The sequence below is a fragment of the Ahaetulla prasina genome, chromosome 6 (genome assembly GCF_028640845.1).
Source record: "Ahaetulla prasina isolate Xishuangbanna chromosome 6, ASM2864084v1, whole genome shotgun sequence".
Lineage (NCBI taxonomy): Eukaryota > Metazoa > Chordata > Lepidosauria > Squamata > Colubridae > Ahaetulla > Ahaetulla prasina.
The window spans coordinates 78,479,755-78,505,118 of record NC_080544.1 but is presented as its reverse complement, the minus strand read 5'-3'; the positions used below and the strand labels follow the sequence as shown (position 1 = coordinate 78,505,118).

At 38.1% G+C, this 25,364-nt stretch overlaps 1 protein-coding gene across 6 annotated transcripts in view; it reads right to left on the bottom strand.

Annotated features, from left to right (window-relative positions):
- The window catches only part of GRK7 (G protein-coupled receptor kinase 7), a 45,926-nt gene that overhangs the window by 13,962 nt on the left and 6,600 nt on the right, over positions 1-25,364 (bottom strand). For 2 of the 6 annotated variants that reach the window (XM_058188200.1, XM_058188201.1), the window contains exons 2-3: positions 17,443-21,747; positions 16,447-16,884 (exon numbers count right to left, since the gene is read on the bottom strand). In XM_058188200.1, coding sequence (XP_058044183.1) covers positions 16,447-16,884; positions 17,443-18,045 — 1,041 coding nt within the window. In that variant the 5' untranslated portion in view covers positions 18,046-21,747. The remainder of the gene's footprint in view (positions 1-16,446; positions 16,885-17,442; positions 21,748-25,364) is intronic. The other 4 variants (XM_058188204.1, XM_058188205.1, XM_058188206.1 and 1 more) reach the window with 4 other exon arrangements.

The following is a 25,364-nucleotide window of genomic DNA, read 5'->3' as shown; positions in this document are numbered from 1 at the left end:
CACCCATGCTACTTATGACTCGATTCCAGAGTTCTGATGACTGCACACCTCCTGTGACCACATGACTGAATCTCAGGCACTTAGCAACCAGCTCACCTTTATGACCGGTTGCAGCATTTCTGCGTTCACATGACTATGTTCATGATGTTTTTTGCCAGTTTCCAGCCCATAGGGATCCATTGATTTGCTTACAACCAGTGATGGGATTCAGCCAGTTTGCACCACTTCGGGAGAACCGGTTGTTAACTTTCTGAGCAGTTAGGCAAACTGGTTGTTGGAAGAAATCATTACGGCAGAGAACCGGTTGTTAAATTACTTGAATCCCACCCCTGCTTACAACCACCACATTCACTTAATAGCTACTGCCAAAAGTCATAAAAATGGGTCCGGCCACATGGGTGCTTCAATGTATGAACATTATTCCTTATTTTTGAGATTCATTACTCTTATAATCAAGGACTACCTATACTTGTATTCTTCTTGTCTATTACAAGTTGTTTGAAAATTTTCTGTAATCAGCAATGGAAGCTCAATAACAATCTTAAAAGGAATAATTGTTAACCTAATTTATACCACAGGGAGTTGCTGATATGTTAAAAGACAATCTGAATAATGTGTAAAAGTGTAATACATACAGAACAAACAAATGAAAATACCTGAAACGAAATTATGAAAACTGAAGGCATCTTGCTACAAAATACTTCTTGCATTTAGCAACTTTCTAATGTAATAAATATTCTTCAGCTAACTGTCAAATTGCTTAGAGAATCATAAGGGCTAACTCCATTACAGGAAAAACTGCCTAATCCTGTCATCACAACAGCAAGGCTTATTTTCCACATTTCTTTCATATTAAGAGGTATACCTACCAGTATACACAATACTCATCTAAAAAGAGGAATAGTTCTTCCTCAAATACCTTATTTTTAATATGGAAAGGGCAGTTATTAGGGGAGAATATAGTAAAGGAACTGTTAAGCTTTAAACCCTGTTTAAATGTATCATCCTTTTGAATAAAGGATGTTTATGTATATAATGTGTATACTCAACCCCCAAATAAAATGCAACAATGGACCATTTTACTTCTAATCTGCTGCAGAGCTGTATATCAATAACCTTGAAGAAGGAATACAGGAGTGATAACATAAACAAGAACCAGCCCTGAAAGAGAGGACAGAGTGAAAAAGAAACTCCGGATTATCCTGTGTTGATTCTCTTGTCAGGTTTTCAAGATTCTGTTATTATCCCATGACATCAAATAGTTCTTGTGGTGTTTGTTTTCTGACCTTGCCTACCTCAAGGGCTGACATCAGGTTTGAAAGCCTCATTGTTCAGAAATCATGAACAGACTATTGCAACTACATAGAATCAGTGTAGCAGGCAAGCCAACTAAAGCCCCCCCAAAACATCCCAAAAGGTCCAGAAGAAAAATCAGGAGTCATCTACAACAGGGGTCTCCAGCAAAGCTGGCTGAGGAACTCTGGGAGTTGAGGTCCACAAGTCTCAAAGGGATCAAGGTTGGAGACCCCGATCTACAACATACATTGTAATAGCTGCAACAGCCATTATGGAGGACAAACAGGGCAAACAACTGGTAGAACATAGCCATGAACACCGAATAGCAGTCAAAAGTCATTATGAAAACTCCTTAATTTCACAACATACGGACAGAGATAACCATAGTTTCAACTGTGAAACTTGTTACCAAACCAAGACAAGTCGAAAAATGCTATAGAATTTCTAGAAGCCTGACATTCTGACATCAATAGACACATAAACATAAACATTATCTACATACTATGCAAAAGAAACAATCAACCAGCCAAAAACGGGGGGGGGGGGGGGAAGACCAAAACACCTCCCTACCAGCAATCAACACCTAGATGAGCATAGATTAACTCCAAGATTAACATCAGACCAACAACCAAGAATAAAGAATACCCTGGTCAGGGACTGTAAAACAAGCTAATAATAAACAGCCCAACCAAATAACATCTAAGACCACTCCCAGCAACATTGACAGGGCAAGGATCCAGAACATAAACTGAGAGCAAACCCCACTAGCAGTGATAATGTTACCTAGTTTGGGTAATGAAATTTGTGTAAGAAAACAATCATACTCAGAGAGTATCAAAGACCCCTCATCACTATTCTTTATTCAGAGAGACATTGAATCTTGCTTTGCATTGTGTAGATGCTATCAGATTCTCAGTGAACCCCACCGTACACAGAACAACTCGCTGAAGCATTGTTATAGAATCAACAGCAAGTGGATATACTGATAAAAATCTGCACAATGTTATGGTACAACTATGGCATTTCAGCTGCATATATTGCTCCTGGAACAAGCTTGTTCCAGGAACAATATATAGCATGCAGCTGATTTTCTGATTTGATTTTAGTCTGTGTGAATTGTTTAAGACATATTGGCCAACAACAGCCTGTACGGATGATTTCAATATGTATTTTGATCTGAATGCTGAAAAAAAGGGCAGACTAAGGATTGTGCCCTTCATTGAGGCAATTAGAGTACAATTACCACAAAGATATAGAGATGAATAAGTTCAGATAGCAAGAGTAAACTCAAAGATTCACAAACTGAAAAAGACAATAACAGAACTTGAAAGTACATATCAGATTTTGAATCAAAAGCTATAGTTTTGCGATGGGATTATTCAACTCTGATTGACCCAAGAAGAACTTGCTGGTGAACTGAGGAACATCAGAAAGACATTCTAGGAGTAAACAATTTAGTGCCCTTCTATTCTTCTAAAAATTCAGTTATCAGATAGCATACCTATTTGCAAAGGAGTATAGGAATACTACAAAATATTTGGAGAGTACTTGCTTGCTTTTCTATGTATGCTTATGTGGAAAGGAATTAAACTTATCACTTGCAAACCATAATCACACTGAACTAATTAAATAAAGGTATGTTGATTAGTCTATTTACTTTTTTCTTTTCTAGAAAAACAAGGTTATCTTTACTGTATTAGGTCATGATTAGAATTTTTTTTTCTTTCCGGTGAAGGAAAAGCTTGGCCTCCTTGTCAATAAGCTATAGTAACAGGGAATGAGTATTTGTAGTCTCAGTGTTTGGCTGAGCATTAGGACAATTCTAATGAAGGAGAAGGGGTGGAGGTTGGAGAAGAAAGATGAAGAAGACAGCAGATACCAGTGGTTGAAGCAACATACTGATCATGCAGGAAATAAAGCTGGTTTCTCAAGATGGGACATCAGGAGGAAAGAAAGGTGCCGGAGACAACACAAGTAAGAGCTGGCAACACAGCCCACAACTGAGCCTGGCAGGCTTATTGAGACCATTAGTGAGAGCAGGAAAGCAAGCCGCAAACCACTGTAGCCAGAACACTTTATCCCCTTGGTTAGGCATTCCATTGGAACGTTACTTTGAGTTCTTGATTTGGCCTGTCGAGGCTCCAAGTGTCTGTTTTGGTTTTCAACCCGTCCCTGAATACTCAAGAGTTTGGGGAGAATAAACCTCTGCCAATTCTCTACATCTTTGAGGGTCCAGTGTTTGCTTTCTGTTGCAATATTCATTAGTCATCTCCTCGCCTCTCTGTTTGTAAGAGTTTCTGTCACAGGAAAATGTTTTTAAAACACCATCTAACCTTTAAGCTATGTTTAGGATTGCACTACAATTGCCCTTTATGGTGTTCAGTAATTGTGACTGCATGGGACTTTAAAGTCCGCTCCCCCCTGCAAAGGTTGACTATGCTTTTAGAACTACACATTGCCCACTCCTGATTTCTACCTATTAATTTTATTTTATGTAAATATAAAGATTTTCTCAAATTGAGCTTGACTCATAGTGACTATTGGGGACACAGCTATAGAGTTCTCTTCAGGATATTCTTGCCTTTCTTTTACTTTTCTCAGTCATTGATATACTGTAGCTATAAAAGACTGGAAAATTTCCTGTTGGTTTCCCATCCAAATATTAAGTAGGTGTGACTTTGCTCAGCTTTTGGGCAGATCAAGCAATGTCAGTTAGGTGCTGCCACTTGCTCTATGTTATTTTTCCATTCACTGAATTTCTTATACTGTACCAAGCTAAGAAAAAATAAACAATAGTTAACTATTTTAATAACATGATAAAACCTTAAAGATTGGGATATATGGAAAATAAATAGTAAACAAAAGTCATAAAATGTTATTTTCTTTGGTTTTTCATCAAAAGGGATGAATTTAAATATTTTACAAACAACACTGCTGCAGATTAGATATAAATTAACTGCCCAGTATTATATAATTATTTTTAAGCATCCCCTATGTATAAAAAGTCCAAAACTCCTGGGTGTCTTGGTATATTCCAAGTATTCGATATATTCCAAATATATAGCCAAGAAGAACATATGCATCTTATACCTACAGTGATCAGTCTGAAGTTACAGTAACATTCCTAACATTTCAAATGGAGCAACATCAGAACAAATGCAGACAAGGCATGCATATTCCCCAAATCCTATATTATATCTCCAATACTAAAGTAAGTGCAATCAACCCTTTTAAAGCTTTCTAGATCAGGGGTCTCCAACTTTAGCAACTTTAAGACTTGTGGATTTCAACTCCCAGAGTTCTGGGAGTTGAAGTCCACAAGTCTTACAGTTGCCAAGGTTGGAGACACCTGTTCTAGATGATGTTCAGGGCAAATAAACATTTCTCCCCTTTAAACTTATATTCTGATCTTATCCAGCATTATAAAATCATAGATATAAAATCATCCCATATACTGTACATGATGTACCATTATATGATGTAGATGATGATATACATTTGGTAGCGACTCCTTTGCGTTTGGAGTTTGAGTTCTGATTCCTTCAAATTTCTGAAAAATTATCTTTGGTATACTGGGTTTACAGTATTTAGTATTGCTAAACTGAGTCAATTTCTTATTTGTTTTGTTGCATGACTTGTAAAAATAAAGCATTTAGCAGCAAAGGAGTCGCTATCAAATGTATATCATCATATACATCATATAATGGTAATCATGTATAGTATATGGGATGATTTTATATCTATGATTTTATAATGCTGGATAAGATCAGAATATAAGTTTAAAGGGGAGAAATGTTTATTTGCCCTGAACATCATCTAGAACAAACTCCTAAAGTCCTGGCTAAAATCTTGTAGTATTTAAGTTCCAAAAATTGGGGTGGAGTTGTTGGTCACAAAGCAGCTGTCCTTAGGGGTTCCAACAGAATAGGAAAATGTGGTTTAGATCGGCTCACATTTTCCCACAACTCTTTACAAAATAAACACAATCAGTCTCATAAACCAAACAGAAATGACAATCTGTGCGTTCAGCCTTTATTTGTCATGGCAAAAGAACTGTTAAACAGGAAGACAAAACAATATGAATTTAGCCCTATCAGCTATTTTATACAGCTCACGCCTCCTTTCCTTCACAGGGTGCCACTGACTGCTTTGTTCTCCCTTCCAACTGTTCCATCTTTCGTTCATAGTGGCCTTAACAGACCTTGGAGGAATGTAACATTGGACCACAGGAAGCTATTCAGTATACTTGGTTCAAAGATTTATTTCTCCTTGATTACAACTAATCCTGCCATGCATTGTATAATAAAGAGGCAGAAATGAAAACTTGCCTGTCCTTTTATTGACAATATACCGGTAATAATTGGCCCAACATTCAACTAGCCACTGAAAGAATGATGTTTCCTATTATCTCATACATCAATTTTGCTATAATATACAAAGAAATCAATAGAATTATGATTTAAACATCTCGCATTCTTTCTTTACTGCTGCATGTCTTGTAAACTGAGCAAAGTATAATTCTGCTGATGTGTTTGTGAGTTCACTATTTTTGTAGGCTTTCTCAACATGAGATAAGAAAAAGGATGTGTGAAGGCAAATTTTGTTTCTACAAAATATATTCTTACACATGGAAAGTGAGAAATCCAATTCTTTTTTTCTAGCCTACACACACACACACACACACACACACACACACACACACACACACACACAAATACAATGTGTGTGTTGTGAGTGCATGCATGTACTGCCTCAATCTCTCTTAGTTATTTTTATATATGTGCTTACCCTACCTGCCATTCAAATTTATAACAAAAAGCTTTAAAGAACCAATGTAGTGTTAATGCTATTATGGTATTGGTCCAGGAATGGGAAGAGCCAAATTTCTGTTCACTCTTAGCCATAGGGAGTGATTTTGGGTCAGTCACTTTTGCAGCCCAATCTATCTCACAGGGTTGTTGTAGGAAAAATAGGAAGCAGTATTGCATATGCCATCTTCAGTTCTTAAATCAAAAGTAGAATATAATAATAATAAATAAAAAAGACCATTCTCTTATATAACCTTTGATTGTTATGCAGATTTTCTTCTCTTTCTTATTGTACTTGCAGCATGTATCTTGGCCCTGCCTTCCTTTCTTCAAATCAGGGAATAATGGGATTGAGGTCATTAAGTGATGTGGTCACATGAGATCATGAGTTATGACCACATCACTTAGCAACAGAAATTTCATTCCCAATTCCCAATGAAACTTGAGGACTGCCTGTATCTATGTTTCTGCAAAAATAATTTTGAGTTTATTATTTGTAACTTTTGATTTTAAAGCATCAACCAATTTCTTTTGTATGTCCAATAAAACATTTTTCCCATGTGTAATCTTTCATTTGTAGACCCACTTTCACTTGTCTAATAAAACTTTTTCCTCTTTTGCCTTTACTTCCGAGACATCTTTTGGGCAGTCTATTCATAGAAGAAAACATCACTATTGATATTGTTGATATTAACTACTGATTCAATTTTTCAAAGTTATCCTTCAGTATTTCCAATGTTATAATGTTTTGTGTCATTCTGTAGCTGTAAGACAAATTCCTTGTGTGTCCAATCACACTTGGCCAATAAATTCTATTCTATTATAGCTGTCAAGCTTACTGACATTAAATTTAAAATCCCAAAGAAAATTAAAAGAAAAATGTTTTCAAAGGAGGAATGTAATTTCAATGTAATAATAGGCAGAGATTAAGAGATTTTAATTACATTTTTCAGACATCTCTAAATGATCTTAGACCATAACTGCATTTGCCCATAGCTCTTTATTGCTAGGGATAACCAGTTTGATGTATCAGGCTAAAAACGGAAAGATCATGAGTTCTAGTTCCGCCTTAGGCACAAAGCCACCTGCATGATCTTAGTCAGTCACTTTCTCAGCCCTAGGAAGGAGGCAATGGCCACTTCTGAAAACTTTGCCAAGAAAACTGTAGGGTTTTGTCCAGGAAGTCTCCAAGAATAAGAAATAATTGAAAGGGGGAGAGGGAAATTAACCATGGTTTACTCAACCAATTTTATAGGTTTGCATGATATAATGAATGATACATTTTGTTTAAAACTTCTCAGACTAAAATGTTAGAATCAACTATCAACAGTAAAGGAATAAGCAGCCAAGAAATATGCCGTAGATTAGCATTTGGTAGAACAACATGAAGGCCTTAGAAAGGATTTTCAAATGTCATGATCGATCTACCGACAAACTTGCACAGACTTGTGCAAGCTATTGCATTCCCTGTAGCATTCTATAGAAGTGAAAGTAGAAACAGGATAGGAAAAGTCTGACACCATTGAACATTGATGTTGGGGAAGACTCCCGAGAATACCATGGACAGCCAAGAAAATAACCAATGGCTCATTGAACAAATCAACCCTGAGTTCTCACTTGAGATACAAATGATCAGACTCAAATTATCCTACTTCACACACATTATGCAAAGACCCAGCTCTCTGGAGACAGATTAGGGATAGATCAAAATGGAGAAAAATCTATTTATGTGGTCACTAGGAACTGAAAATTACTCTATGGCACATAATCAATCAATCAATCAAACAAACAATCAATCAACTAACCAACCAACCAACCAATCAGACTAGCAAAATTCAGCTTTTTCCCTTTTGGAAAAAAATATAGGAATATCCTATCTCCATTTTTTGAAAAAAATGTGAAGGAGAAAAAAAATACCCTAATAATGGTATAGAACAGGAACTATGATTTTTTAAAAAGCAAGGTGGTAATTAGAGAAAACCAAATGTGCTATCAGATAACTATTTAAGAAAGTCTATTAAGAACAATATCTACAAAGCTATTCCCATTATCAACCCTCTTTTTCCTTCCGCTTTTCTGCCTTAGAATCTAATCTTCCCAAGCCAAAGTTTATCCATCTGTTATTATTAATTATGGTTATTACTAGAGTTGAATAGAGTTAGGAAGAAGACACAATAAGAAACCTCAATCTGTGTGTATGATTGTGCATTGAATGTTATATGACTACATGAAAATGAATTTGTATCAATATATTGCACTGTGATCAGGGAAATGGCATTGGGCCTAACCATTGACAGATTGCCTATCTCCTGTTGTGCCTGCCTATGTGTTCCAATGAGGTCAGATTGCTTTGGATCCCACCAATTAAGTAATATTACTTACAGGGACCCAGGAAGCAGAACTTTTCTAAAAGGAGGACATGTCCTCCTTTTTGTCCTTATATACTCCATTCAGCAGGTATAACCTTAAAATCAGATATTATCTGGTTTTTAAAGTATCTCAGGGGAGGTTGAACTATTTTCAGCAGTCAAGTGATATTGTAAATTGCCCGCTTTTTTTTATCTTGTCTGTCAACTGACTCAACAGCCTAGATTTATGTTATTTATTTCTCAATTCCAGCAATCAGCTTCAATCCAGACTGTTATATCTATGATCACTGTAGTTTGTGGATCACATTACTCACCATATGTATTGTGAAACTTCTACCTCAGATCTAGTCTTCCCAACCTACCCAATTATTTTTCCCACCCAATTATCACTAGGATATGTTCTTGAAAATAAAAATTTGTGTAAAACATATTGCGATTGAAAAAACAGACTTTCTGATGCTCAAAAAGTAAGTTCATATGCATGTAGGCCTAAGAATATTTTTTGCTGTTTTTGTGATAATTTTTGTCATGGATGCCAAGAAAATTTAAAAGTTAGAGTATCTTCCTTTTCTCCCTTTTTGTCATCCTTTCCAATTTTCCATATCCTCCACTGCATGTTCAGATATCCAGTAGGGTAGACATAGTCTACATGGAGAAGATAGTCCAAAATATAAAGATTAAATCAAGTTATAGTTAACAACAATTGGAATTGAACCTGAAATCCCATCAACAATCATCACACCTCTTGCAAAATAGATGTTACTCTGCTGAACTGGCTAGCACTGGACAGGTCAGCAGCTGCTTATATGCCAGTTTTCTCTTCTGAATTGTCTTCAAAGGTAGCCCCGCATATAGCAATTTGCAGTCATTTATAGAATCAATGAATCCTGATCCAGGAATGGCTATTACTGGCAGAGCTGCAAAGCCAACCAAAGATTTTCCTGGCTATGGATTCCACCTACCCCAGCAGGATTCAGGACAAGTCAGGACAATTCAAATTGCACATCAGCTCTTTACAGGAAATGCAAACTTGTTAAGATAGGTTTGCTATATACTATCTCATAAGTAGAGGTTTTCTGTGCCAATGGTAGTTCTACCTTCCTGGGATGCACCTGCAGTCATTTTCATTCCATATACTCCCTAACTTCTCTAAGCACTGGGTCAAGATTTCTACATCACTTATGCAGCCTGAAGGCTGATGATGTAAAACTATGTATTTACCAGTCTATTGATGACACCAGGCCTTAAACTAACCAATGGCCTGTCCCAAAGGTTTAATGTTAGATGTTAAATAAGATTAGTCAGAAGGCTGAGTACTGGGGTATCCAACACAGAAATTCATTCCACAGATGACTCTCTTTACTTCTTTGGGTGTCATTGGTTCAAAAGAATCCCAGGGGACTTTGCAAAATGTTGTCTCTGTCATCTCATGAGATTCTACCCATTTACAATCCAGTTCATGCAGCATTGGACATTTATATTTCACAATATAGTAAATATGAGCAATTTTGTTCCCAACGTGCTCCTAAAAACTAGCAGGGATGTCTTCTGGGATCTCAGAGCCCAGAAGGACCCAGATCACACTAAATAATGCTGCTGACTAGCACCCTGAGGATGCAATAAATGTGGAGATGTATTGACACTTTAGATTTCTTACCATTACAGTATAGACCCAGAATTGGGCTTTTTTCCTCTTTCTGGCTGTTATTGGTCCTTGTCTTTTCCAGTGATACTGTAGATATCTTGTTAGATACTTCCTCTCCTGGAGCTCCTCAGCAAACCAAGGAACCCTATAGATTAGCACTCAGGATCCACCCTATGAAGCACCAAGTCTCTCTATTCTATAATTCAACAAGGCTAGCTTCAGAATTGCTCCCTTGATTGCTGGGAAAATCCCCATCATCCACTAGAAATCAGTTGGATTCATCCATCTTACCTATAGTGATTAGGGTGGCCACATGTTCCAAATGGGACTAAATAATGAACTGACAGTGGACTGAAGGACTGATGTTAATGTTTTCACGTTACAGCATAAGATAATTAGTTTGAGAAGAGCATCATACTTGTCAACTACCTACTTTCTCTTTCTGCCTCATACCAGGGGTTATTCAGAAAAGACAAATTTTAATTAGTCAAGTGACATGCATGCTTATGGATTATAATTCAGTGTTTATTTCTGAAAAAAGAAGTGTTTTTCAAAAAAGGATAGTTTTCTTACTTTATATAATATAAGTTGTAGGCCTCCAGATTCAAAATATCACCTTATTTTCAGGGCATTCATCTCTAGCTACTATATACTATCTCATATTCTTAAATTCCAAAGGAACATTTTATTTTATCTGTAAGTTTTATCTCTTGCTCTCCTCCAGGGTACACATAGTACTCCTTTTCTCCACATTTAAGTTTTGTGAGATGGATTGAGGTGGGAGAAAATGACGGGGCAAAGTCACTAAGCGAGTTTATGTGCTTAAGAATGAAACAGAACTGCAATTTCTCTACTCACAGTCTAAAACATTAACTGCTGAACTGCATATAGTCTATTATATTTTTTTATTGTAAGCATGATTAAGTAGATATTTAACAGAGAAATGCAGACATATTACAATGTTATAGCGTATATATCAGGTGTGAAATGCTCCTAGTTTGGACCGGATCGCCTAATCCGGTAGCAATGGCGGCGGGTGGTTCAGTGAACCGGTAGCAAAAATCTCTGCCCCCTGCCCATGCCTAGCTGAGCCACGCGATCATCAGTGGGTTCTTTTTTACTCTGATGATCAACCTCTGATGATCGCGCGGCTCAGCTGGGATCGTCAGAACCTTTTAAAAGCATTTTTTCTACAACCTCTTCGGCTGAGGAGGCTGTAAAAAATGCTTTTAAAGGGTTCTGGAGATCAGGCAACTCAGCTGGGATCGTCAGAACTCTTTAAAAGCATTTTTTCTACAACCTCTTTGGCTGAAGAAGTTGTAAAAAATGCTTTTAAAAGGCTCCTCTGGCAATCCCAGCTGAGTTGGCTGAACATCAGAGGCTTTTAAAAGCATTTTTTTACAACCGCTTCAGCTGAAAAAATTTACAACCTCTTTGGAAGAAAAAATGTTTTTAAAAGTAAAAAAGTTGGCCATGCCCACCCAGTCACATTACCCCCCACCAAGCCACGCCCACAGAACTGGTAGTAACAATTTTTACGTTTCACCCCTGGTATATACTTACATTTTATGTCAATGGAGAAAAAACTACTCAGTAACAAGATATTTTGATTACATAAGCTGATATATGTGATGACCAAATCCACATTTTAAAAGAGCTGTTATAGGCAAGTGGATGGATGGAGAAGCTTAAAAAGCAAAACGCTTTGCAATAACTGTACTGGTTTATTTAGAAAGTTCATAAATAACAAAATGGTCTTATAGTAAAAAAACCTACAATTTCCAATATCACAGACTAAAATGTATATTTCATTTATGTAGCATTTTCATTGAAATTAATAGTGGTTAATTAATCCTGACTTCATTATGATTTCAGTTGACTACAAAAAGGTCAGTAAATTGTACTGGATCCTGGAAATATGGTACATCGTATTGATTTGAAAGAAGTCTATGGTTTTCCCTGAGTGATTTAACGTGAGAAGGTCTAGCATGAAATTTGCAAAGAATGTAGAATGGAGGTAGATAATTTTTTTTCTTGTCTATTATTTATTTTGGGTATGAATGGCATTTATCCAGATAATTTTTTTCTCTGTTGGAGTGTACATACTGTATGTAATCCAGGGACAGAATTCCAGGATACCATCTGTTGCTGCAGTTATTTGAAATTGTGAATAACTATTAGGACTCTCTGCAGTAATTATGAACTGATAACTGTTATATTACCAGTGATAATCACATAATATAATTGTTTAAGTCAATAATTAATTTATTATTATTAAATAATAAAATATTAATAGGGCAGCTTTACGTGGAACGATACCTTTTCCACCATCAAATATCTGCATCTGCTTAACCGAGATCCTTCATAAGGTTTCGATAGGTGGACAAAATGCCAAATCCATCTGACTGACTATGCAATGAAAAATAATGTATTTATTTATATATTATATAATTAAATAATTGCTAAAACTTAATTGTTATACGAGAAAGTACATTATTTAGACATTTTAATAATAGGCACTTCATAGCACTTTCTTGACCATTGGGGAAAGTTGGGAGTATTGGAGACCATGGTCATGATTCAGACTATGTAGGCTGCTGCATTCGTCCCATGTTATTTAATGCATTTTGCTGGGGGAGGTCATCCAAGAGAACTCGATGGACTTATTTATTTAATTAAAGGATTTATGGGCCTGCCCATTTTAAGACACAACTCTAGGTGATTCACAGCAGTAACAAAACAGCAAATCACAAAACCATAAAAAACTGATTCCAAGAAGTAAAAATTAAAAAAACCTATACATACACACAAAAAAGAATCCAGATAATTTGAAAATAAATATAAATATTTATTAACCAGATTTGTAAAATTAAGCAGATATACAACAGTTTACACATTCATGCTATATAAACATTTCATACTATATAAGAATTCCATACATATGATATATAAGAATATGCATATTCATTCCATATATTTCTATGCAAATAAAAAACATTGAAGTATCTTCTCATAAGTGGCTCTAGAGTTTATGGCCACCATGATGGCCATGGACCAATCCCAGGTTATCCAGAGCTCAACATAGAATAGTGGTCATATTCTGCATCTGGTGTTCCTATTGGAGCAGTGGCTGCATGATCTGAAATGAGGGAGTTTTTGGTGTCTGTCTTTGTCACGGTGAGATTGCACCCTGATTTCCATGGGATTTTCTAGAGTTGCTATCCACTGTGGGAGACTGGACTCATTAGATTGGTCTGCTCCTGACAACTGATGGACTCAGATGGGTTTCTGAGGGAACTAGGGGCTATTCCTGTTAGTCTGCTGCAAGTTCCATCCAAAGCCTTGGTTCCTGCTTGCAACAGGGGATGGCCGAGAAGATGGCTTGGATTGGATTGCGCTCATACAATTACCTCTCTGTCAGGGATCCTGTCACTCCCCTGTGGTTTATGGAGAAGCTCAGGGAGATGAAATGAGAGAAGAGACATCTAGACCAGATGTGTTCAACCCACAGCCCATGAGCCACATTTGGCCCAAGACATCTAGTAATGCGGCACCACAAGATGTAATAAAAAAATTAAAATAAATTTATTGTTTATATACATTGACTATATTATATATGTTAGATATAGTCCAAGACAATTACTGTTCACTCAATGTAGCCCAGGCAAACCAAAAGATTGGATACTTATGATCTAGAACAGCACTGGCACTCAACCAAGGACAAGTCAACAACAACACGAGTTAGAATCACTATTAGAACTTACCTTGTGGCACTAAGGATAGAACTTCTCCATCCCTATTATGTTCAAAGTGTGTGGCCCCCACACACCTGTTTTGGGTGAGACAAGCCCTGTTGTGCAGAGGCATGGGGAGCAATTTGTTTAGCACCTACTGGGTAAAATTGCTCCAGTTCGCTGGCAGCTGGATGCTGGCCTTTCTGCATGTCCAGAAGAAATGTCTGTGATGGAGTCTTGCCTGGTTATTGGGAATGGTTTGAACCTGTTGGACCTGAGGAAATCCTTAGTGCTTTAAATTGTGAACTTAACTACCAGCTTTTTAGATTAATGCCCTCCTGACTTTGAAAGTGGTCCAGGGTATATGAGTGGGTTTTAGCAGTGGTTAATTTTTTTTTGACTGAGGAGGTTGTTCCTTTACCTCTTAAAGAGGCTTTGATTTGCCCCCTCCTTTAGAAGCCATTGCTGGATTTTACTATACTGGACAACTTTTGCCTAGTATCTAATTTCCATTTTTGGGACAAGGTAAATGAGAAGGTGGTTGTGCAAACAGTTTCAGAGGGAATTGGATAAAGCAGATTATCTGGATTCTTTACAATTAGGATTCAGACTTCGGTATTGGAAAGAAATGGCATTGGTCATTTGTATTGATCTCAGGCATGGGAAGGATTGAGGTTGCGTATCCACTCTTGGTGTATGTGACCTTGGTGGCTTTTGATAGCATCACTCATAATATTCTAACAAATCAGCTCAGGCAATTGGGCTGTATGACATGTGTTAATTTGCCTATTTCTTCAGGATTGCTGATGATATCCAACTATACATTTCTGGCCCTGGTGAATTAACCTTGAACAACCTATGCCAGTGCCTCTAGTTGAGGACAACAGGCTTCAGCTAAATCCTAGCAAGATTATGGCTTTGGGGTTAGGGGCCCTACCAGTTCCAGGACTTTGCCATCTTTGGTGCTGGAAGGAGTGGCAAATTGGGAGTCCACCTAGGTTCATGGCTCCTGCTCAAAGAGAAGGTAGTGGTCATGGCTAGGAGGGTTTTTGCATAGCTTTGAGCTATGCGCCAACTGTATCCCTTCCTGGATTGAGAGACTGTTCACGGTTACTTATGCCCTAGTCACCTCAAAATTGGGACTACTTAGTTACATTAGAGTGTAGATGCACTCTACATGGGACTTCCATTAAATCAGAAGTTCCCAATCCCCGGTCCATTGTGGTGGCGCAGGCAGTTATGTACACTGCTAGAAAAGCATATATTACACCTCTGCTTCACTAGTTGCATTGATTGTCAGTCTGCTTCCAGGTCCAATTCAAGGTTTTGACTGTTTTGACTGTTAAAATCCTTCAGGGAATAGCGCCAGCTTATCTGAGGGACTGCCTGTCCCTGATTGCTTAGGCCTGTCCCATTAGATCTGGGAGGGGAAGCATATTATGGGTTCTATCAGCTAGGGAACTGCATCTGGTGGGTCCCAGGACATAGGCCTTCTCTGATGTGGTGCCTCTTTGTGGAACATTGTCTCCCATGACATTAGGCTTGGTACTTCCTTGCTATTTTTTTAGGAAGTCCTCAAGTCTTGATTAAGTCATCAGGCGTGAAGATCTTTGGGAACTGAAGAGATTACTAAATGGCTCTACTGTGACTTGTTGTGACATTCTTGCTCTTTCCATGGGATTTGTATGTTTTTTTTTAAAATGATAATATTCTTTTTTTATCCTTTTATGATATCTATTTGTTGTTGTATTGAATTGTTGTATACCATCCAGAATCACTTTGTGTGAGATGTGGCCATATAAATGCATAGATAAATAAATAAAGGATTTTAAAAATTGTTTAACTAAAAATGGAGCCTAATGTGAATAAAATAATCATTCTTCAAAATTCTTTGCTACTGTATTAATGTCTAAGTCAATGCTATCTTCTGCACTTTTAAACATGATTGAAAGAAAAATGTAATTTAATTTTCTAAAGCTTTTTAAAATAAAAAGTTCAACAGCTAAGAAGTAAGACAAATATTCTGTTTCCAAGTGTCCTATTCCTATCAACCCCTTGCTCCTATATTTATATATTGTGCAAAGCAATCTGGCCAAGTGTGGTCTGTCTTTCCCAGTTTTAATAAAATGTTTATTTTGTTTTCTTTCACTGAAACAAACTTTAATATTCTTATGTAATTCCTATTACTTGCAATAGGCCTATACAAGAGAACTTTGTATAGATTATGTTTTATATTTGGATAATAAAGGTAACACTTTATATTAATATTTCATTTCCCCACAGTTTACTGCATAATATATCTCTTTATTTTCTCAATCAGCAATCAGAAAACATGTAATTGCTTGAAAGAAAATGGAAACTTTTGGCAAGATATAGATTTCTTTTAAGACACTATGGTACCTGAACTGCTGCACTATACAGTATAAATATTGAATTAGGCAAATCTTCTTATCAGTCTGTCACATAGAATAAAGTTAGCAAATAAGATTTAGTTAGGAGCAAATCTGAAAGAATTAACACTGGATCTAACACATAAGAAACAGAGAGAATTGCTCTACTGTATCCGCAACCCTGCACAGTAAATACTCACTTACCCTGTTGGTGATTTTTTTGCCGTCCTGGACTTCTACTGCCAAACCAAGATCAGACAATCGGCAATGACCATTATCATCCAGGAGGACATTTTCTGGCTTCATGTCCCTGTAGACAATTTTGATGGAGTGGAGGTGCAGTATCCCACAGATAATCTGAGCTGAGTAGAACATGACTCTATCCTTTTCCAAGCCTCTTTCACCCACATTGTAAATGTGATATTTAAGGTCCCCACCATTCATGAGGCTCATGACGAGACATAAAGCGGTTTTACTTTGAAAAGCATAGGCCAGAGTGACAATGAAACGACTGTTGACTTTTTCAAGTATCTCCTTTTCAAGAAGAGCCATACTTTCACCCTTTTTTTTCTTCAATCTTTTTTTGTCCAGCTTCTTACAGGCATACATCTTCCCGGTACATTTCACTTGGACAGCACAAACCTACAGCATGTTCCATGCAAAAGGAAAAAGTCGAAATGAGTCATTTATATTGGGAAGCAGAAAGATGGCAATGACAATTCTGAATTGCTTTAGTGATAACTTGAAAATAAGGTCTTTTGGCTGGAATATGTCCTTCTAGCCTTTCCACCTACTTAAAGTATAAGTAGTAACACTACATACATTTTAAACTAATTAAAAGTAACAAATTATATTTTGCATTTTGTCTTGCCTGTTACAAGTTGTCATAAGTGCTTATATAAGCACAAATGTGAGGAATAAATTTCATAAACAAATAATAGAATTATTTACTATCTCATGAAAAATAACAGATTATTTCATGTAAGCAACTCAGAGCCAATTAAAGGGAAAGCTACATATTGCTCCTGAATACATATTACTGCAGAGAAAATAATCAGTGAATAGGACTAAAACAGGGATATATAACAAGAAACCTTGTTTATGCAAGAACATAGCTAGTGATCCATGGTCTGATGAATTTATTTAAGTACCAAAGCTCATCTATATATACAGCATGTAGACTAAGTAACTGCTCCTTACCTCTCCAAAGCCTCCTTTGCCTAATACTCGGAACTCTTCAAAGAATTTATCATTTATAGATTGCCGCTCATAGCTTTTCCACTGCAAGAATTTCTCATAGAATGGACTGGTTTGGAAGCCCTCAAAGGGTTTTCCCTTAAGAAAGCTTTTTGTCTCTACCCTGGCCAACTGCAGGAGGTTCTCAAAATCTTTTGCGGAGGCTGACTGGCACTTGTTAGATAAGTCTGTACTAAGAAATTTCAAGTAAGTGTTGCTAACGTTCTTCAGATACATGTTGACCATGCCCTGTAGAAGACTATTCTTGATGCTGTCTTCTGATAACTCCCAAGTAGTAATTTCATCCAAGAATTCTTGGGCTGGCTGATATTCAGACATAGTCGCCAGGTACTCTTTGAAAAATTTCTTGCCAATGGGTTGCTGCTCACAAATGCTCTCATATTCCGGACGAATAGAATTCTTAATTTGAACACATTCCTCAACCTTAGGTAGGTTAATGCTCTTGCGCCGCTTTTGCATATCCTTGGCGTCCACATCTCCAGACTTCCTGGCTTGCAAGTATGCTGTATTGGCAATCAGATTATCAAGTCCCCCCATATCACACATCTTGGCAATCAATTGGAGTAGCAGAGCTTGCTGAGGTAAAAACACTGGGGAATCTTGCGGTATTTCTCTGGGTTTTGCTTTTTTGTGCCACCACCTGGTTATATGTATAAGCTTCAGAGAATAGGAGGGAGATTGCCGACTCCAGTATTAAATACCTCTGAAGGATTTTCACTAAGTACCTTTGAGGTGTATGTACCATTTGTGGAAAATGGCTAGTAAGAGGTTTCTCTGTAAGGAGCTTTAGGTTTGCTATCTATAGCTAAAGGGATGCCATCCCAGGAAAATCTCCTCACTACTTCCATCACTATCTAGCGTTCATTTCACAGTTCTGAGTCTACAATTTATGTCTAGAAATGCTAGGTCATTCTATATACTCCCTTTTTTTAATCAGTTCTGATATCAGTGTCTTCATTAAATCAGGCAAAACACATGGCATCATAGCATACTCTAAAAACAGTTATGCAAAGTAGGCCCCCTATAACTGCAAAAATGTCTTTAAGCCACATAGGATTTTCAGGAATTCTAACTCTCTTCAGAGTTTTCAAACAGCAATTTTGGTAAGGAAGAATAATTATTTTTGGTGACCACAATTCAGTTTACACTAAACCTATTTTATGACGAACTTATCCAAATAAATGTTAATATTATAAGCTGCATCTTTATAGTCCACTAAAAGCTTGCTCCTGTCATCTACAATTCCTTTACAGGAATTTAAATCAATTTAGGAAAAATATATGTAAATACATCTTCATAAAGACTCTATAAATCATAGATCCATACGGTTCAAACCAGACAATCTCAATTTCTCACAGTCTGGCAGGGAAAAAATGTCTCATATTAGTTTAGAACAAATCTGGTAGCTGACATTAAAAACAAATCTTGGCAGCATTTTTTTTTAATTTAGCACTTGAACTAATGGGATTACAAAGGGAGCTGGTAGCAATCTCTATATTTAGAAATGTCTCACACTTCATTATAAGAAACTGTTTGATTTAATGGCTCTCATAATGTTTTCCAATGGGCTTAGTGTACATATTAACACCATACAAAGATAAATGTTCTTGTTCTCATTTGGATTTACCAGTCATTTTGAGATTATGCTAGTAAAAAATTCCAATTTCAGGCAAGTGTACTTAAGAATACAAAATATTCACAACAGTTGCCAGTGGACATATCACTCCTGGAATATAATATTCATTTGGAAATAATAAATACTAATTGCTATTTAGAAAAGCAATCATTAATTAAAAATTATTTAACATCACTTCAAAGCTAGTTCAGTTCAGATACAATGCCAAAGCATGCTTTGTGCAAAGCACTATGTAGAAATGCTTAATCTTCTAGATATGTTAACAAATATTTTTAAATAGAAAAAAGGCAGAGTAACATGTATCATCTTTCAAAATATTTTTTCACAAAGTTAATATTTTTGTATAGATGGAAATAATCTAGTAAGAATTGTTTGTTAATACAATTAAAATGGTCATAAAATGTGAGTAACTGGTTCTTAAAGGATTTTTCTATATTTGTTATTATTTTTATTTGTTAACTTCTCTTATTTCTGACACTTTTAAATATTATTGATTCAAATAAACGTATTTTAGTTTTCCAGTATTTTGATACAATAAATTTGTCAGCTAATTATAATAGAAAATTGATTATTTGTGTCATACCATTTATAAGAGAAAAAAGGACAATAAAGTCACTTTAGAATTAATTATTCAATATTATGTTATTTTTCCAACTTTCTCTATGTCATGCAGCCAAAAATAAGTAATTAAATGTACATTGGCAACAGAGATCACATCTATCAGATTAAATTACAAGTCCTCCTACAAAATAAAAAAAAATCCACCAATTAATATAATACCATTTTAAAGATATAGTTCAAGCTAGGAATTGTTTAGTCTTAATGATTTGCTAAAGTAGATTAAAAATTGCTTACATTATAAACTTAAAAAACAAGCAGTGATTTACAAGCTCTTTTCAGTTTCTAATAAGATTGCTAATTAAAAATATGTTATTTTAATACCAATTTAGTTGTTGCCTTATTTAAAAAATTAGCATCAAGCCTTTATATTAAGACTGTATAACAGTTGGGAAAAGCTGGCACTTGAGTCAAAAAAAAATATCCATTTAACATCTTGTTTTCCATATTAACTCCTAAATAATTTTAGATTTGTGTCACTCCACTAAAGAAGGCAAAAGATTTATTGAAGAGATTAGCAAAAACAAATCTTATTTATTTCTGAAATATCAGATTCCTGGTTTGCTTATGCCATATTTACCAAATGCTTGGAACTCACTACCTGACTCCATAGTCTCTACTCAAAATCCCAAAATCTTCAACCAAAAACTGTCTACTATTGACCTCACCCCATTTCTAAGAGGACTATAAGGAGCGTGCATAAGAGCACAATAGTGCCTACCGTTCCTATCCTATTGTTCCCTTCATTATATCAAATTAATATTATTGATGCATATTTTTACTTATATATTTTCTTCAATACATGTTGTTTTATTTATGACAATTGTTTGTGTATACTGTTGTGACAAAATAAATTTTTTTTTTATCTTTCTCCCAATTATCTGCCAGCTGATGGGAGAGACTTGTACTATATCACTTAACAATCAGAAGATTGTTGAAAACAAACAAATAGGCAGGAGGCACAAGTAACAGCGACCCTCCCTTATTATTTTCCTATCTAGCTAGCCTTTCCTTTCAATCCATTCATCTCAATCTAATTTGCTCATTCCTTTCCTTTTCCTTCCTATTATAGCAGGGGTGAAATCCAAGATTCTGGAGAACGGGTAGTGAAAATTTTGAGTAGTTTGGAGAACCAGCAAATACCACCTCTGGCTGGCCCCAGAGTGGGGTGGGAATGGAGATTTAGCAGTATCCTTCCCCCAGGAGCGGGGAGAGAATGGAGATTTTGCAGTACCCTTCCCCTGCCACATCCATGAAGCCATCCCCACCAAGCAACGCCCCAGGAACGGTAGGAAAAAAAATTGAATTTCACCACTGTATAGGTATATTTTCTCTTCTATAACCTCCATTCTATTTTTATTGTTCTTTTGGGTGGGGGAGGGAAAGGGAAGAAGGATAATAGTATATGTGTGGTATCCTTGGTGCTTTCTGGGCTTGGATGTGTTATTGGAGATATTTCTAGATTAACTAGATTAACATTAGACCAACCATCAATAACTAAACAATATTCCAATATCAGGTTCCAAAATAAAAGACCCCAAACCTTGATGATGGTGGTTAGAAGATGCTTTATTGGTACAGACTGACATCCATAAACAATGAAAGGAAATATTGTTGGAGCTATGCTCCATGCTCCCCACCACCTTATAGTCTTGTGCCTAAGCAGCCCATTAAAGCAGCCCCACCCTCTTACACATCCTCCTAATCCATGGGCTACCCACCCACAGAGTGGTCACACCCACCTCATTCCTACCTACTTCCTACTGAGTACAGGGAATGTCAGCAAGCCACAATCACCCCCAGTCAGGCCCAGTCCTGCCAGCACTTTCAGCTCTTTCAACTCCAGTCCTGCCCTTTTAACTCCCAGTTCAGGCCAGCACTTTCAGGGCTGCTAGGCTTACTCCTTCGTCATCCTTCCCTTCAGGAATGAGAGTAGGCTGTAGCAGCAGCTGGCGGCCTCCATCAGGCAGTAGAATCAAGGTTAGTTCGGTGGGCTGTGGAACAATCAAGGAACAATCAGCCCCAAAGTACCACACGTATATTATTAGTCTTCAGACAAACAAGCTAACAATAAAAATGATCTTGGAACCTTTGAACCATAACTTTCAAAAATCCTGGAGCATTGTGGATTCTGGAGCACCAAAGATCCTGGAGTACCAGAGCAGGGGTCTCCAACCTTGGTCCCTTTAAGACTTGTGGGCTTCAACTCCCAGAGTCCCTCAGCCAGCAAAGCTGGATGAGGAACTCTGGGAGTTGAAGTTCACAAGTCTTAAAGAGACCAAGGTTGGAGACCCCTGTACCAGAGGACTGGAAAAGACCTGATGTGGTTCCCATTTTCAAAAAAAAAGAAAAAATAAACAGATCCAGGAAACTACAGACTAATCAGTCTGACATCAATAGCTGGGAAGATCCTGGAAAAGATAATCAAGCAACAGATCTAGAAGCAAGCAAAGTCAGAAGCCAACACAGGTTTGTCAAAAACAGATTGTGCCAAACAAATCTTATTTCATTCTTTGACAAAGTGAGTAAATTAGTGGACTAATTTAAAACTAACTAAATTTAAAACTAACTAAACTAAGTAAATTTAAAACTAACTAATTTCCATTGAGGACCTGTATACTGCACGAATCAAGAAGAGGGCCATGAAAATATTTACAGATCCCTCACATCCAGGACATAAACTGTTTCAACTCCTACCCTCAAAACGACTCTATAGAGCACTGCACACCAGAACAACTAGACACAAGAACAGTTTTTTCCCTGAAGGCCATCACTCTGCTAAACAAATAATTCCCTCAACACTGTCAAACTATTTACTAAATCTGCACTACTATTAATCTTCTCATCGTTCCCATCACCAATCTCTTTCCACTTATGACTGTATGACTGTAACTTTGTTGCTGGCAATCCTTATGAATTATATTGATATATTGACCATCATTTGTGTTGTAAATGTTGTACCTTGATGAATGTATCTTTTCTTTTATGTACACTGAGAGCATATGCACCAAGACAAATTCCTTGTGTGTACAATCACACTTGGCCAGTAAAAAATTCTATTCTATTCTATTCTAATGAAATGCAGCGGATATTGTATACTTGGATTTCAGTAAAGCATTTGACAAAGTACATCACAACCTATTTCTTGGTAAGCTAAAAAAAATATGGGATAGACAGCATCACCACCAGATGCATTTGTAATTGGCTGACAAATTGCACTCAATGTGAAGTCCTCAATGGAACTACATCTACATGGAAGGAAATTGGCAGTGGGGTATCCCAAGGTTCTGTTTCAGGTGCAGTACTCTTCAATTTCTTCATAAATAATTTAGATGAAAGAATAGAAAGGGAACTCATCAGATTTGCAGATGATACTAAACTGGCAGAAATAGCCAATACCCCAGAAGATAGGCTCAAGATCCAGATGGGTCTCAACAGACTTGAACATAGGGCCATATCTAACAAAATAAAGTTCAATGCAGAGAAAAATAATACGTTACACTTGAGCAAGAAAAACCAAATGTACAGGTACATATTAGGTAAAACCTGGCTCTATAGCAGTAACTCTGAGAGGGTTCATGGAGACCTAGTGGACAATTACCGTATATACTCGAGTATAAGCCGAGTTTTTCAGCACGTTTTTTGTGCTGAAAAGCGCCCCCTCGGCTTATACTCGAGTCTACGTCTCGATGTACTTCGGGAACCCCGCACAGGAGACGCCAAAGAGGCGGCGAGATCGTCCGGCGGGATTTGCCCAAGGCTGAGCAGTTCGCCGCGCGGACCCGAGCCAAGCCGGTCCCAGTCCAGCCCCTTCCTCTTTCAGCGAGTCCTTTCTACCGCAGGCAGCTAGCTCTCGTTAGTGCGCGCGCACGCGTACTTATTCCTATGTGAACACACACACGCACACCCCCTCACGCACAATTACCCACGCCTCCTTTTCGCAGAACCAAAAATAGCCTCGCGTGCTTATTGCGCCCCCAGCCACCCACTCCCTACTCCATTCTCTTTCTCTTCCGAGCCTGCCAAGAGCATCTTGCGAGCGGGCAGGAAAGGCCTTTTTGTGTGTGTGCGTGTGTGTGCGCGCCTGTGTGCCCTAGTCCCCTTCCTTCTCTTCGGCGGCGCTGGAAGAGAGAGAGAGAGAGAAAGGAGGGGCCGTTCCTCCCCTTCTTTCATTCTTTCATTCTCTCTCTCTCTCTTTCTTTCTTTCGCCTGGCCGAACTGCTTTTGACGGCGCTGCGCGGAGGCGCTTGGCCGTCTTTGGAGAGAGAGAGAGAAAGCCGGGTGAGGGGCGGCTACAAGCCGGTCCCGGGAAAGCGGGATGGTTCCCGTTCGCCCTGGCCTCCGTCCTCCGATCTCCTGCGCTGGGAGCGAGCGAGCGAGCGAGCGAACGGCTTCGGGCACCGCCGACTTTGGCCCTTTAGCAAGGAGGAAGGTGGGAGGGAAGCGGAGCTGCCGGCTGTGGCGCTCCGCTCGGAGCCGCCGCCGCCGCCTGGAAGAGGGAGGAGGTGACCTTCACGCGCGGAGAGGGTGGGGGATGGGGGGGTTGAGGGGCGTGCAAGAGGAGCGAGCGTGGAGGAAGAGGAGGAGGCGACGGCCCCGCCGGGACAGCGCGGCTTCTAAGACCAGCCCACGCTCCGAAGAGGGAAAGGGAGCGAGTGGGTGGGTGGCTGGGACGAGACCCCCACCACAAACACACACACACACGCCCCGTGAGACGTCTTGCTTGCATGTCACACACACGCACCGCTCGCTGGGAAAAAAAAAAAAGGATGGATGGATGGATGGAAGGAAGGAAGGAAGGATGGATTGATGGATGGAGGCGACCGCTTTGAAGCGCAACCCTTCTCCCGCAACTAAGGGGGGGGTCAATGTTTTCCCCAATCCTAGGGTGTGGGGAAACAGTCATTCTTTCTTCCCCCCTAGTCTCTCCCGAGATCGCACTGCAGCGCCCATCATCCCCAGCCGGCAATCTGAGCTCGTGCCATCGATGTGGTCCTTGAACTTCCTCCTTGTTTCTAACCCAGCCTAGGATGGCGGCGTGGAGGGTGTGATGGTGGTAAACGGCCAGGAGAAAGCTTTCGCTCTTTTCGAGAGGTCCTCTTGGAAGGCTGCCTTGGAAAGGGAAAGTGGGAGGGGCAGAGATTTCTCCTCAAAGGTCCCCTTGGAAGGCTGGGTTGGAAAGGAAAGTGGGAGGGGCAGAGATTTCTTCCTCTCGGGTCCCCTTGGAAGGCTGGGTTGGAAAGGAAAGTGGGAGGGGCAGAGATTTCTTCCTCGGGTCCTTCTAGAGTCCTTGAGAAACTGATATCATACAAGGTTAATAAATTATACTCCTCCTCCTCATTGATGAGTTTTTCATCCTGAAATTGATTGAAACATTGTACCATCATATGCTGCCATAGTATAGTGTTAACAACATCTGTAAAGATGATATATGAGCATGACACTAAGTTTTTTCTATATTTCCCCCTTTATTGAAAAACTTCCATCATGCTTCTTTCTGAAAACAAAGGTCATTATAATATACCTCATTATATATTTGATTTGATGATATTTCAGTTAATAAATACCATTTAAGGTGTTAAGCTTCTTTTCTTTTTCAGCAGCAAAGTGA